The sequence below is a fragment of the Schistocerca gregaria genome, chromosome 9 (assembly GCF_023897955.1).
Source record: "Schistocerca gregaria isolate iqSchGreg1 chromosome 9, iqSchGreg1.2, whole genome shotgun sequence".
In the NCBI taxonomy this organism is placed as follows: Eukaryota; Metazoa; Arthropoda; class Insecta; order Orthoptera; family Acrididae; genus Schistocerca; species Schistocerca gregaria.
This window is the reverse complement of record NC_064928.1, coordinates 133,038,825-133,054,357: the sequence shown is the minus strand read 5'-3', so window position 1 is coordinate 133,054,357 and position 15,533 is coordinate 133,038,825. Positions and strand designations below refer to the sequence as shown.

The 15,533-nt window shown below is 41.1% G+C and overlaps 1 protein-coding gene across 1 annotated transcript in view; it reads left to right on the top strand.

The window, feature by feature from the left end:
* LOC126291679 (DNA topoisomerase 2-like) overlaps positions 1-15,533 on the top strand; it is a 174,674-nt gene that overhangs the window by 103,328 nt on the left and 55,813 nt on the right. Inside the window, exon 19 of the mRNA XM_049985274.1 lies at positions 10,029-10,247. Coding sequence (XP_049841231.1) covers positions 10,029-10,247 — 219 coding nt within the window. The remainder of the gene's footprint in view (positions 1-10,028; positions 10,248-15,533) is intronic.

Here is a 15,533-nt window from a genome sequence, read left to right as displayed (position 1 = left end):
TGCATGTACACCCTGCAAAACCACCGTGAAGTGCAAGGCAGAGGGTAAGTCCCATTGTACCAGTTATTAGGGTTTCTTCCTGTGCCATTCGCATTTGGAGTGTGGGAGTAATCACTGTTTGAATGCCTCTCTGTGTGTAGTAATTATTTTAATTTTATCCTCACGATCACTATGTAACTGATGCATTGGGAATTGTTGTATATTTCTATTGTAATTATATAAAGCCGGTTATTGGCACTTTTTTAATACTTTCTGCAGATAGTTCAGGTCTGTCTCAGAGCCTTCAGTTCAATTCCTTCAGTATCTCGTACAGATTAAACAAACCTGTGATCATTTGTGCTCTCCTACCCTGTATGCTTACAGATTTCCCCCGTTAGTCCTATCTGGTATGGGTCCCACACACTCAAGCAATATTCCAGAACTTGATTGTCTGAATGATTTTTTAACCAATCTTCTTGTTAGACTGCACTGTATTGCACCACTAACCCGAAGTCTACCACTTGATTTATCCACGACTGAACCTACACTACATGATCAAAAATATCCAGACCACCCCCCCCCCCCCCCCCCCCCAAAAAAAAAAATTGTTTGTTTCGTGCAGTGCTCCATGTTGGTGACCTCAGTAGTCATTAGACATCACGAGAGATTTCCACACAACTAAACATTCCAAGGTCCACTGTTTCTGATGTGAAAGTGAAGTGGAAATGTGAAGGGACATGTACAGCGCAAAAGCGTACAGGCTGACCTCGTCTGTTGACGGACGGAGACTGCTGAAGTTGAAGAGGCAGATATCTATCCAGACCATTACACAGGAATTCCAAACTGCATTAGTATCCACTGCAAGTCCTAAGACAGTTAGGTGGGAGATGTGAAAACTTGGATTTTGTGGCAGAGTGGCTGCTCATAAGCCACAAATCATACTAGTAAATGCCAAATTATGCCACGTTTGGTGTAAAGTGTTAACATTGGACGATTGAACAGTGGATAAACATTGTGTGGTGTGATGAATCACAGTACGTAATGTGGCGATCCAATGGCAAGGTGTGGGTATGGCGAACTCCTGGTGAACGTCAGCTGCCAACATGTGTAGTGCCAATAGTAAAATTTGATTGGGGTCGTGTCAGCGTGTAATTGTATTTTCCATGGAGGGGGGCTTCCACCCCTTGTTTTGCGTGGCACTACCACAGCACTGGCTTACATTGATGTTTTAAACACCTTCTTGTTTCCCACTTTTGAAGAGCAATTTGGGGATGGCAATTGCACCTTTCAACATGATCAATCATCTGTTCATAATGCACTGCCTGTAGCAGAATGGTTGCATGACTATACCATCCTTGTATTGGACTGGCCTGCACAGAATCCTCCGATAATTATTTTGAGCAGTTAATTCAGGGGCCCATTCGAAGTATAAATTATTGCGATAACATAATAGACCTCCTAGCAAGAAGCAATTCTGAGCAAAGAGAGATCTTGATGGATGTTGGGATCAGTGAGCAAAAGGCTGTTGTAGTGAGACTGAGTGCCACGTAAATAGGCTTGATGCCTTCCTGATAAAGCCCTAGTTCATTCCAAACTATGTAAGTATAGACCAGATGCAGTTTAAATCCAACAAAATTTTGATGATTGAGTGCTTTATTTCAAGTAAATTAATGAGAGATGGAACACACAACAGATCGTACAATGTTGCAGAAATAATGGGAAAAAAGCATTCAAGATTTAAGAGCATAAAAGCTCAAAGATTGGTGATGTTTCATGTAAATTAAAATAATAATAATATGAACTGCAATACAAGATGCTTTTAATAATTTAAGTTTCCACAAAGCAGGTGTCTCAAAATCTGGCAGAAAATCCAGAGAGATTATGGACATATGTTAAGTATAACAGCAGTAGGGCACAATCAATACTGTCACTTTATGGTATCAGTAGTAACGTAACTGACAAGAGTAACACTAAAGTGGATTTACTAAGCACAGTTTTTTGAAATTACTTCACCAAGGAAGATTAAATAAATGTTCCAGAATTCAAACTGAGAACAGTTGTCAACCTGAGAAACTTAAAAAGTAAATACCCTTGGTGTAACAAAGCAAGTTGTCACTCAAAGAAAAGTCATCTGGTCTAGGTTGTATCAACGTTAAGTTGCTTTCAGAGTATGCTAATGAATCAATTTTTGTCAGTCGTGTGCAACTGCTTGCTTGGCAGAAGCAGCACACCTAAAGAGGGGGATGTTACACGTGTCACACCAATATAAAAGAATGGAAATAAAATCCAATCTTCTGAATTACAGGCCTCTCCCACTGCTCTGACTTGGTGTAATACCTTGGGAAAATGCTGTGTTCTAATGTATTTAAATACCTCATATATGATTATTTTGTTGACACACAGCCAGCATGGATTCAGAAAAATGACTGTTCCTCATACACCAGAAATAATGTGTAATTGAGGAGTTTCTGTATTTCTAGATTTACGAAAGGTTTTTGACACAGTTCCTTGCAACAAATTGTGTGCCTGCAGAGTATTGTCTTGGCTGAGTGATAAAATTTGTGGTTTCTTTTCAGACAGGTCACAGTTTGTAGTCATTGGTGGGAAGTCGTGGGGTGAAATAAAGTGATATTTGGTGTTCCACAGGGAAGTGTCGTGGGTTCCCTATCTTACACATCGTTTGTATGCATTAACAACAGCAATCTCTGCACAAGTTGTGATATGAAATGCTCAGGCTTTAGTCAGCAGTGCTCTTACATTGTTTGTGGAGGATTGTCATTTACCACCTAGCAAAGTCGGTCGATAAGAATTACAAAATGTTTGACACGAAATTTGCATGGTGGTAATAATCACCCTTGATCCTGAATGAGATTTTTCACTCTGCAGCGGAGTGTGTGCTGATATGAAACTTCCTGGCAAATTAAAACTGTGTGCTTGACCGAGACTCAAACTCGGGACCTTTACCTTTCGTGGGCAAGTGCTCTACCAACTGAGCTACCGAAGCACGATGCACGCCCGGTACTCACAGCTTTACCGGGCATGAGTCGTGCTTCGGTAGCTCAGTTGGTAGAGCACTTGCCCGCGATAGGCAAAGGTCTCGAGTTCGAGTCTCGGTCAGGCACACAGTTTTAATCTGCCAGGAAGTTTCAATCACCCTTGAGTTTGTTCAGTAAAAAGTGAGGTCCTCTATGTGAATACCAAAATTAATTTTTAAAAAGAAAATTTGGTTACACAATAAATCTTGAATGTTTAAAGGCTGTTGATTCAGTTAATTGTCTAGGGATTGCACTTCGAAACAACTTACATGGGAGCCATCACATAGAAAATGCTGTGGTGAAGATGAACCAAGAGGCTGTTGTCACGGCAAATAACTTAGAAGACGAAATAGGTCTACTAGAGAGACTTTGCTCACTGTGATTGTTAGTCTCCTGCTGGAGTATTGCTGTGTGCTATGGGTTGAAGGACAACGCCGAAAAAGTTCAAAGAGCACCTTTTCCGTGTTGCCACAAAATAGAGGAGTGGGTATTATGTACATGACGTGTGAGTTGGGGTGACAGTTGTAATAACTAAGATATTTTTCACTGTGGCTAGATCTTTCACAAAATTTGTCACCAACTTCCTCCTCTGAATAAGAAAATATTTTATTGACTCCTAACTAAATAGCTAGAATGATCATCGTAACAAAGTAAATTGGAGTGTGTACAGAGAGGTGGTGTTGAATAGTCAAGAAATAGTCTTAAATGGTTCCATGAACCCTCTATCAGGCACAAAGTTTGCATTCTCTGTAAGTAATAAAATTTAAAATAGGAGTGAGATGTAAATATGTTGCTGTACTGTAAATGTTTGCTTCTTGTCTCCATGTAAACTGACCCATATTTTAGAACATTTCATTGACATTATCAGACAGTATTTTGTATGTGTGTGCATCTATATTAATAGAAACAGTTCTGTTTCAAAATTTTAGTATTTGTAAAATAAGAATTTGTTTTTGATCTGCACTCATCTAGAAATGTTTGGACATAGGTGTGGTTATTACAACAACAGGGACTTCCTTACAAAAACAGAAAAATTGACACACTGCATGAAGACATGCCGGTGTAACAGAGATCTTCAAATTAAAAAAAGGCCTGGAGACAAGTCTGTGTAAAGATTTTGAGCAGTTGTAGACCACTAGCTTGAAATGTAACTCTCCCATGACAGTTTGGTTAATATTTCTTAGGGGAGTGCAATATACTGCCTGTGATAAACAGATAATATTGGGTGAACATGATAGGGGATAAGTCTTAACTTCCTAATAATGACTTGGGGTTGCCATGTCATTGGTGAGGATTTCATTTGTATACACTTTATTTATTGGTCCTGTTAATCTAGGATTGTACATTGTACAAAAGATTTTGGATCATTCATTTATTAAAATACATAGTCCCCCCCAGGCAGAATTTTAACAAAATATAAAATAATATATTTTCTTACTCTACACATTTTATAAAGAGAGTTTTAATCAGTGAGGCAGTTTTGTTTTTCTAGTTATTCCTTTACTGTATAGAAGCTGTGTTTGCCCAAGTAATCCTTCACAGTTGATTTGAGCTTGTTTAATTCCATTATTTTTGTGGATTTGGGTAGTGCATTGTAAAATTTGATGCCAGGATGGAGCCATGTCTTTCTGTAATACTGCTGTTTGTCTGATGTACATGTGCATCATTCATATGTCTCGTGTACAGATTCATTATGGGTGATGCTCGGACTTGTGCTGTTTAGTTTTTCTTTTATAATTGCATTTTCAAGTGTATATACATGGAAGCGGTATTATTTCATTATTTCTAAGTAGTGGCTTCTATGTTGATCTTTGATCTAACCCTTCGATTATACTAATCTATTTCTGTACTCTAAATGATTTCTGATGAGTTCCACAATTTCCCCAAAACACACCATATTTAAATACTGAATGAACATAGGCAAAATATATGATCCTGACATTATCATGTGATGTGCAATTTCTTAATACTCTCATTACAATACATGTTTTGCTCAGTTTTTTGTTCACATAGTCCACATGTGTATCTCATTCCATGTTTCGTTGAATCCATATACTGAGAAATTTTGTACTTTCTGTTTTTCAATTTTTTGTCCCCTTATTTCTACAGGCAGATGATCTGGTGTCCTATTCTGAGTGGGAAAATTATCTATTGCAACAGTTTTTTTCCAGAATTTATAGTCACTGTTTGCATCAAATATGTTATCTGCAAATTAATATAGCTTACTGTTTATACAGTATGTAAGTCGTTTACATATAGTAAGAAGAGAATTCGACCCAATATGGAACCTTGGGAACTCCATTTGACCACTAATAAATCTGACTGATTAGTTTTGACTGTCCCGTTTACTTCATTTTATCTCTGAGCTGTTTTCATGGCAGTATGATTTAATGCAGTTAGGGCTGCTCCCCTAATATCCCAGTTCTGAATCTTTCTTACTAATTCATCATGATTGATGGTATCACACTTTTGACAAGTCTAGGAATAGGTTTGAGGTATGTTCCTGCCTATCTAGTACCTGTAGAGTTTCATACATAAAAGAAAATATTGCTGTTTCAGTAGTGATTTCTCCTAAAACCATGTTGAGATGCTGTTAGCTCATTATATTTATTTATGAAATATGGCAGCCTTTTATAAGAGTTTAACCGTAGCTATTTTTAAACATGTTGGAAAGCTGCCAGTTGAGGGGGACAGGTTGACAATATGTGTCAGTGGTTCAGAAATTAAGTCTACACACTTTTACACCAAAATCTGGTATGTTACCTATTCCTGAGAAATGTGCTTTAACAAAATAATTGTTACATGTATTTCCTACCCTTCTTGGTTTGCAGATGGTGTGTTAATTTTCATTCAGCTGTGTATTATTAGTTTTTGTTTCGTTACATCCTGTTTCTTTACAATACTCAAAACAGATTTCGTTTTATTGGGTGAATTTCTTATGTATCTGTCATTTTCCATTTTGGCACTTATTACTTCCCTCAGAATTATTTTATAGTTTTTAAAATACCTAACTTGGTAGAGGAATGGTTCTTCTGCACATGATTTTCTGATACCTGTAATGATCCATTTGTTTGTGAGAGTTAGTTTTGACTTTCTAATTTAAAGTGGAAATCCTATATCCAAAATATTTGTGTCGATAAAGATATTAACATTGTCATATATATTTCCAGTTCTACAAATTTGCTCCTATGATTCTTTCTTTAAATTATACATAAATATTGCAATATTCTGATCATTGTAGCTCTGGTCTCATATGTACTTCCCAGTTTGTTGGCCTCACTACATTTAATATTGAAACTTATGATTTGTCCATAGTGGTTGCCAAGTCAGTCTTCATTATTTCTGATTTTTAATGTTGTTAATTATAGTTAATTATTATTAGGTCTATTGTGCATTTTATTGAGTAAGTTTCTTGTGTTGGGAATGTATTGTGATTTTCAAGTTATAAGAAACTAAGACATTAAATAGTTATGTTCTTATTTTATGGGGTTTGCAAAAGACTATATTGAAGTCACTGCATATGTAGAGTGTGTGTTTTTTTTACAGTTAGAATTAATTTTTTTCCATATGTTGAAAGTTTCTCTCAATCAGGATATCTGTAAAGGCATACTATTGTTGTTTTGTGTGATAATTCTGTGGATGGTATTTAAAAATCATTTTCCCTATTTAGTATCTTTAGTTCTGTATTTTTGTAAGCTATTCCTTTTCTGACAGATTCAGTTTTCACCACATTGAAGTTGCTTTCTACACATGTAGGCTGCCAATTTGCAGTTTGTTTACTGTTTTTAATATATACTCTCTTCACCAGCACTCAATAACACATAGCACAGAAGTGTTATTTAATTGATTTGAAAGCATTATTTTCAATTCTATTAATTTATTGCACAGACTCTGAACATTCTGATGGAACAGCATAAAATTATGAACCATTTTTTTCTGGATTACTTGGTTGAGCTCTTACCATTGCTTTGTTTTCTGACTTCTGTTTTACATTTTTGTCTAGTACCAATAAACGATCTGTCTTACTATTGGCTATGGACTGAAATTTCCCTTCTAATAGTAAAACTTCTACTATTTCCATCACAATAATGCACGGAGACTAGCATATATGCATTGTAAGCTAAATAATGTAATATGCATTTTATGTGATGTGTTAGGAAATTTCTGCCGTACGAATTGATTTCACTGTGGCATTCTCATGAAGGGGATGATAGATTTATAAATCCAAATAGAATGGAATTAATAGTTAACAGTAGACACTATCAGCTTGTTGAGTGCACCACCAGGTAGCTTAGTTTCCTACCAGTATCAGAAACGTGTGCTAAACTGAAATATTACACTGCCTGTGGTTCAAACTATAGTTGCTTTGTGAGGTCTGATGTATTCTGTAATAAAAATTTTGTATGTTGCACATTTGCTACCTGTGTGTGGAACTTGGTGTATAAATTTAATATTTGTATTATTCGTTCATGGTGTCAGCATCAGAAAATGGGCTTTATCTTTACAAGTAAATAAGTGCACCATATTCAGTCTTTCTGTGTAAAATGTATGATCACATAGGTTCAGTTGTGTAGGTAAGGCAAATGGCCGCCTTTGTGTCACTGGCAGGATACTGGGAAACAGAAGTCAGTCTACAAGGTGAATGCTTGTGCATACCATCCTAGAATATTATGGAAGATTGTGTGTGGTGAGGGGTCAGTACTGAATGTATACAGAGGACATTGCACGAGTGGTACCAAATTTGACTAATGAGGGAACGTTAGGGAAATTTTGATAAACCTAGATTGACACTCTTAAAAATAATTGCCAATTACCCTGCAAAATCCTACTTACAAAGTTTCAAAAGGTGGTGATCAAATAATAATCTTCACTCCTGCATGACCATGAGGATAAGATTAGACTAATCACTCCAAGAACAGAGGCATCTCAGCAGTCATTTTCCTGTGCCTCATACGTGATTGGAATTATTATTATTATTTTTCTTTCTTTCTTTCTTTCCTCAGACGTTACGTCTGGTCAAAAATGGAAAGTGACACGGACCTTGATCAAGCGTGACTTCCTTTTAACTGTACGGTATATGTTATATTGCATTTGGGAACTTTCGGCTAATTGAACATGTATCAATAATTACGAATTTCTGTAGTTGTATATATAAGTTTGGATGTAGCTGTATTGCATTGATGTACTGGTTGATATTGTGTGGTATGACTCCTGTAGTTGATAGTATAATTGGTATAATGTCAACTTTATCCTGATGCCATATATCCTTGACTTCCTCAGACAGTTGGATGTATTTTTCCATTTTTTACTCCTGTTTTCTTTTGTATATTTGTTGTATTGGGTATGGATATTTCAATTAGTTGTGTAATTTCTTCTGTTTATTGGTGAGTATGCTGTCAGGTTTGTTATGTGGTGGTGTTTTATCTGTTGTTATGGTTCTGTTCCAGTATAATTTGTATTCATCATTCTCCAGTACATTTTGTGGTGCATACTTGTATGTGGGAACGTGTTGTTTTATAAGTTTATGTTGTAAGGCAAGCTGCTGATGTATTGTTTTTGCTACATGGTCATGTCTTCTGGGGTATTCTGTATTTGCTAGTACTGTACATCTGCTTGTGATGTGATCTACTGTTTCTATTTGTTGTTTGCAAAGTCTGCATTTATCTGTTGTGGTATTGGGATCTTTAATAATATGCTTGCTGTAATATCTGTTGTTTATTGTTTGATCCTGTATTGCAATCATGAATCCTTCCGTGTCACTGTATATATTGCCTTTTCGTAGCCATGTGTTGGATGCGTCTTGATCGATGTGTGGTTGTGTTAGATGATACGGGTGCTTGCCATGTAGTGCTTTCTTTTTCCAATTTACTTTCTTCGTATCTGTTGATGTTATGTGATCTAAAGGGTTGTAGAAGTGGTTATGAAATTGCAGTGGTGTAGCCGATGTATTTATATGAGTGATTGCTTTGTGTATTTTGCTAGTTTCTGCTCGTTCTAGAAAGAATTACCTTAAATTGTCTACCTGTCCATAATGTAGGTTTTTAATGTCGATAAATCCCCTTCCTCTTTCCTTTCTGCTTAATGTGGATCTTTCTGTTACTGAATGTATGTGATGTATTCTATATTTGTGGCATTGTGATAGTGTAAGTGTATTGAGTGCTTCTAGGTCTGGTTACGCCATTACACTACTCCAAATGAGTAGGTCAATATTGATACAGCATAAATATTTATAGCTTTTGTTTTGTTTCTTGCTGTCAATTCTGTTTTCAGTATTTTTGTTAGTCTTTGTCTATATTTTCTTTTAGTTCTTCTTTAATATTTGTATTCCTATTTTTGTCTGTAGCCTAGATATTTATAGGCATCTGTTTTTTCCAATGCTTCTATGCAGTTGCTGTGGTTATCCAATATGTAATCTTCTTGTTTAGTGTGTTTTCCCTTGACTATGCTATTTTTCTTACATTTGTCTGTTCCAAAAGCCATATTTATATCACTGCTGAATACTTCTGTTATCTTTAGTAATTGGTTGAGTTGTTGATTTGTTGCTGCCAGTAGTTTTAGATCATCCATGTATAGCAAATGTGTAATTTTGTGTGGGTATGCTCCAGTAATATTGTATCCATAATTTGTATTATTTAGCATGTTGGATAGTGGGTTCAGAGCAAGGCAGAACCAGAAAGGACTTAATGAGTCTCCTTGGTATATTCCACACTTAATCTGTATTGTCTGTGATGTGATATTATTTGAATTTGTTTGGATATTAAGTGTGGTTTTCCAAATTTTCATTACTATGTTTAGGAGCTTAATAATAATAATAATAATAATAATTACTACTACATTTAACATGGATTTTGTGCCATGTGTTAGTTCTGGTGATGTAGGTTTTATGCAATGAGACAATTAAAAAATTTTATGGTTTGGACTTCTCTCTAACCCTGTTAAATTGCTGTAGCCACTTAATCACATCGAAATATTTAGTTACGTATTCTCTAGCAGAAATCTTATGTACTGTTGCAGGAGGAAGCAAACAATGCAGATGATTCTCAGGAGGAGGTGACAGAGGATGTGGATAAGCTGTATGACTATCTCTTAGGGATGACATTGTGGACTCTCACTAAGGAGAGAAAGGATGAACTGTTGGCAAAGCGTGATGAGAAGCTTCAAGAATACAAAATTCTTCAGGGCAAGTCACCGTCTGACCTGTGGAGGGAAGACCTGGATGTTCTCTCGGAGGAGGTAAAACTGATATCAGAAAATGACTTGGCTCCTTTTAGTTAATTTTCCCTACTTCTCTATTCTAGAAGATAAAATATCACATTGATTAATAACAACAATAGTTTTCTGGCAGAGTATCTTTCCTTACTTGAACTGTTTAGGACAGCCAGTAAAAAGGATTACATTAAATAGCAGAATTGAAGACGTATCACCTTCTTCTAATAAATTTATGGTTGTTGTGTCCTATGAAGATTATGTAATATAATCTACTGTTGGTTTCTTTTGAAGAAATCTGCACTCAAATTGTTTTGATGAAGCTGATAGGTGACAGTCCCATGTAGCAATCAGTGCAGATACCTCTGGTGCTTCTGGGAGAAAAATTTGTGCATAAAACATGGAACTCTTGTACCCCAGAATAAAAATTAACTAAAGTTATCACAATGCTTAAGTTTGTGTGGCTCCTAGCTTCACCTGTTCTTAATCCTTTGAGACCCTCTGGGTACAACTGTGCACATTAACTTTTACTGCGTCGTACCTGCAACAGTAGTATTTTTTTGCGGTGCAGACCTGAGGTAAACATTAGAAGATGTTCAACCTTTACATCATGTGCAAGTGCTGCCAACTGTTGAGTATCACTTAGAAAGTATCAGCAAGTCACTGTAGCAATGTGCAGCAGCTCGTGACAGCCAGAATACACGGATGTCCGCCCCAGTAGCTGAGTGGTCAGCGCGACACTGTCAATCCAAAGGGCCCGGGTTCAATTCCCGGCTGGGTCGGAGATTTTCTCCACTCAGGGACTGGGTGTTGTGTTGTCCTAATCATCATCATTTCATCCGCATCGACGCGCAAGTCGCCGAAAGACTTGCACCAGGCGAACGTTCTACCCGACGGGAGGCCCTCGTCACACGACATTTCATTTCACTATATTCCACACTGTATAATTGAATATTGTTATTGTTTGTTTTCTTTTTGCATGGTAATATTGAAAGATAATTTTGCTATTTATTACAATGGAGACTGTTTCGTAATTACTTATTTTAGTCCATGAAATGTAGCAAAGTTGACAGAATTGTTTTGAAAGTTGGTACATATTTACCTAAAATCATTTTAAAAATTGCCACCTAAAGAAAAACTTTCCTTCCTTCAGAAAAATTTCTTTTCTGAAAGGGTTAAATTAAAATATTAAATTGGCAAATTGTTATTGGGTACCTTAAAAAGTGAGAGATGCCTGGTTTATGAAATCTACACAAGTAAAATTACTGTCTAAAACATTATTTGTGCCAAATACCTCATTCTGCATACTCAAAAGGAATATCAACAATGTAGGAAAAGAAAGATTGCTACTTACCACGGTGAAGACACACATACAGCTTTCAGCCACAGCCTTAGTCAGTAAAACACACACACACACACACACACACACACACACACACACACACACACACACACACACACACACACACTGAGAGAGAGAGAGAGAGAGAGAGAGAGAGAGAGAGAGAGAGAGAGAGAGAGAGAGAGAGAGACACAGAGAGAGAGAGAGACACAGAGAGAGAGAGAGACACAGAGAGAGAGAGAGACACAGAGAGAGAGAGAGACACAGAGAGAGAGAGAGAGAGAGGGGGGGGGGGTCTGTAATGTATCAGTTCTTACGTGTTCCAGCACAAACTCTTTCCTATAATGTATTGTAGCTTAGACCCATCTGATGTTCATTGAAGTAGTGCTCTTCTGGTGCACTTTCCTTACCTGTCTTATATAAGATCATCAGTACAGTTAGTGATCATTACTAATACACTAGCATGAGCAGGATATTTCTTTCTGATCAGTAAAAAATATCCCCCTGTGGGTTCGGGGGTAAGAATAGGCCCACGGTATTCCCGCCTGTCGTAAGAGGCGACTAAAAGGAGTCTCAAACGTTTCGGCCTTATGTGATGGTCCCCTACCGGGTTTGACCTCCATCTTCTAAATTCTTCCGAAGAGCGAGCTGATTGGGGAAGGGCGCCTTACAAGGTGCAATGTGTCCATCGCTCATTACCATCTCTAGCTTGGTTGGTCGTCGTCGCATAGTTGTCCCGCCCACTCACCATCTCTAGGGCGTGGCTTTGTTCTTAGGTGCGGTTTTTGCAGTCTGCTCTGCTGTGTCGCTTTATGCGCCAATGACGATCATGGACTACATTTCACCTGAAATCCAGCACGGTAGCCAGTCCGTTGTGGTGGGGCCGCCATGTACCCTGTCGGTTGTAGCCCCCTGACAACACAGGGATCGCTCTACTGATGCCTGCGCCGTTAACTCCCCGCATATGCCAAGGAGTAGATGCCTGTCTCCTTGGGGCATCGGGACTCCCGGCAATGGCCATCCCGCCAGGTGGTCGTTGCTGAGGCTGGGTGGCGCCCGTGGGGAGGGCCCTTGGTCGGAGTAGGTGGCATCAGGGCGGATGACCCGCGATGAAGCGTGGTACATCATCTCTTGCTGGCGGCCAGCCGCCAGCAGTCTCTAAGCGTTCTCGGCCTCAATACAACGCTCAGGCATATGATCCACAATCGTTCCCCTCCCTGGCCACACCATGGGAGGAACGAAAGGCTACGGTTGGCAGCGAACCTTATTCACCTCGCTATTTAGTCTGTACTCGAGTCGATGGGGAATCGTTTATGGCGACCAAGCCTCAGTTTTTTGTCGAGCACTTGGAGGACAAGTTTGGGGAGGTGGAGGGCTTGTCCAAAATGCGCTCTGGGGCAGTATTGATCAAAACGGCATCCTCTGCACAGTCACGGCGGTTACTCGCTTGTGACAAGTTGGGGGATGTTTCCGTCACGATCACACCCCATAAGAGTCTCAACATGGTCCAGGGCATTATATTCCATAGGGACCTACTCTTGCAGTCAGACGACGAGCTACGCGCCAATTTAGAACGGCGGGGTGTTCACTTCGTCCGGCGCGTCCATCGGGGTCCGAGGGATAATCAGGTAGCCACCGGTGCCTTCATCTTGGCCTTCGAGGGTGACGTCCTACCCGAAAAGGTCAAGGTGATGGTCTACCGATGTGATGTGAAGCCCTATATCCCTCCCCCGATGAGGTGTTTCAAATGCTGGAAGTTCGGCCACATGTCATCTCGGTGTACTTCCAGCATGACATGCAGAGATTGTGGACGCCCTTCACATCCTAATACTGCATGTGCGCCGCCTCCCATCTGTGTGAACTGCGGCGAACACCATTCCCCTTGCTCGCCAGACTGCAAGGTTCTACTGAAAGAACGAAGGATCATGGAATATAAGGCCCTGGACCGCATGACCTATACTGAGGCTAAGCGGAAATACGAGAGGCTACATCCTGTGGCTCTGACCAGCTCCTATGCCACTGCTGCCAAAACAGTAGTTTTGTCATCTGCTGCACCGATTCCACTGAACACTCTGAGCCGGAATACTACACCTGCCCCCTTGATGGTGGGGGGCATTTCCCCATCTGTTGCTCCTGCACCACCTACCTCAGGAGCAACGACCCCCCAACCATCGGGGACACAAGTCCCCAACTCTAAGCCGGAGAAGCGTCAGACTTCTTCGGCGACTCTCTCTCGCAAGGGATCCCTCGGGTCCCTCCCTTCCCAGGTTTCCACCTCTGGGAAGGGTGACGTCAGCCAATGGCTGAAAAGCAGGCCAGCGGCTGGTCGCAGGGCTTCCCGCTCCTCCTCCGTCCCGGAGACTGACTCGGTGGAGCCCTCCCAGCCAGTAAAGCCCAAGGAGCAGAGAGAGAAGACGAAGAAGAAGAAGGCCTCTAAGGCCAAGGAACGCGCGGTGGCATCCACCCCACCGCTCCATACAGGCTCTGCGTCTGGGGGTGAGGTGGAGATCCTGGCGTCCGCTGAGGACCTGGATCTCGCCATACCCTCAGACGCCGATTGTACTGGTCCTCGATCGGTGACAGCAGGTGACCCAGTGACGTGATCTGCCTCCTCGGTCCCTTCACGCCTATTTCGCCCATGGACAAAGTGATTCTCCAGTGGAACTGCAGCGGTTTTTTCCACCACCTTGCTGAGCTCCGCCAACTCGTCAGCAGTCACCCTTTCTTCTGCATTGCCCTCCAGGAAACGTGGTTTCCGGCAATGCGGACCCCTGCCCTACGAGGGTATCGGGGTTATTATAAGAACCGGGCAGCTTATGAGAGGGTGTCTGGTGGAGTCTGCGTCTACGTCCTTAACTCTATCTACAGCGAGTGTGTGCCTCTTCATACACCCTTAGAGGCTGTCGCTGTAAGGATGTGGACGCCTCAGCCTATTACTGTCTGCAGTTTGTACCTTCCGCCGGATGGTGATGTCTCTCGTCATGTGTTGGCTGCATTGATAGGACAACTGCCGCCTCCCTTTGTGTTGCTGGGCGACTTTAACGCCCATAACCACTTGTGGGGTAGCGCCGCGATTACTGGCCGGGGCAGAGATGTCGAGACTCTTCTGTCACAGCTTGACCTCTGCCTTTTAAACACGGGAGAGGCGACCCACTTTAGTGCGGTCCATGGCTCGTTTTCGGCCATTGACCTTTCTATTTGCAGCCCCGGACTTTCACCATCCATCCACTGGAGGGTCCATGACGACTTATGTGGTAGTGACCATTTCCCCATCTTTCTGTCACTGCCACAGCGTCACTCTTCTGAACGCCCCTCCAGATGGGCTCTGAATAAGGCTGATTGGGACTTATTTACATCTGTCGCAGTGATCACACCTCCTTCCACTGATCCGATTGATGCGGTGGTTCAGTCGGTCACCACCAGCATCGTTTCTGCGGCGGCATCTGCGATTCCCTGTACATCCGGGTCACCTCGGCAGAGGACTGTGCCGTGGTGGTCGCCCGAGATCGCAGAGGCGATTCGAGATCGCCGGCGGGCTCTTCAGCGCCATAAGCGGCACCCGTCGTTGGAGACCCTCATTGCTTTTAAACAGTTCCGCGCCCGAGCCCGACGCCTTATTCGCCAACGGAAGCAGGAGTGCTGGGAACGTTATGTTTCCACCATTGGCGTCCGTACCTCTGCATCGCAGGTTTGGACCAAGATTCGGCGACTCCAAGGCTATCGGCCACCTGTCTCTGTCCCTGGGCTTTCGCTGAATGGAGCAGTGTGCACCGACTCCGACACGATTGCGGACCGGTTAGCAGAGCATTTTGCTCAGTGCTCCGCGTCAACGAAATACCCGTTGGCCTTCCGCTCCCGGAAAGAGCGGTTGGAAAGTCGGAGGCTTTCCTTTCACACGCGCCACGCGGAGTCGTACAATGCTCCTTTCAGCGAATGGGAATTCCAGAGCGCACTTTCTGCTTGCCCTGATA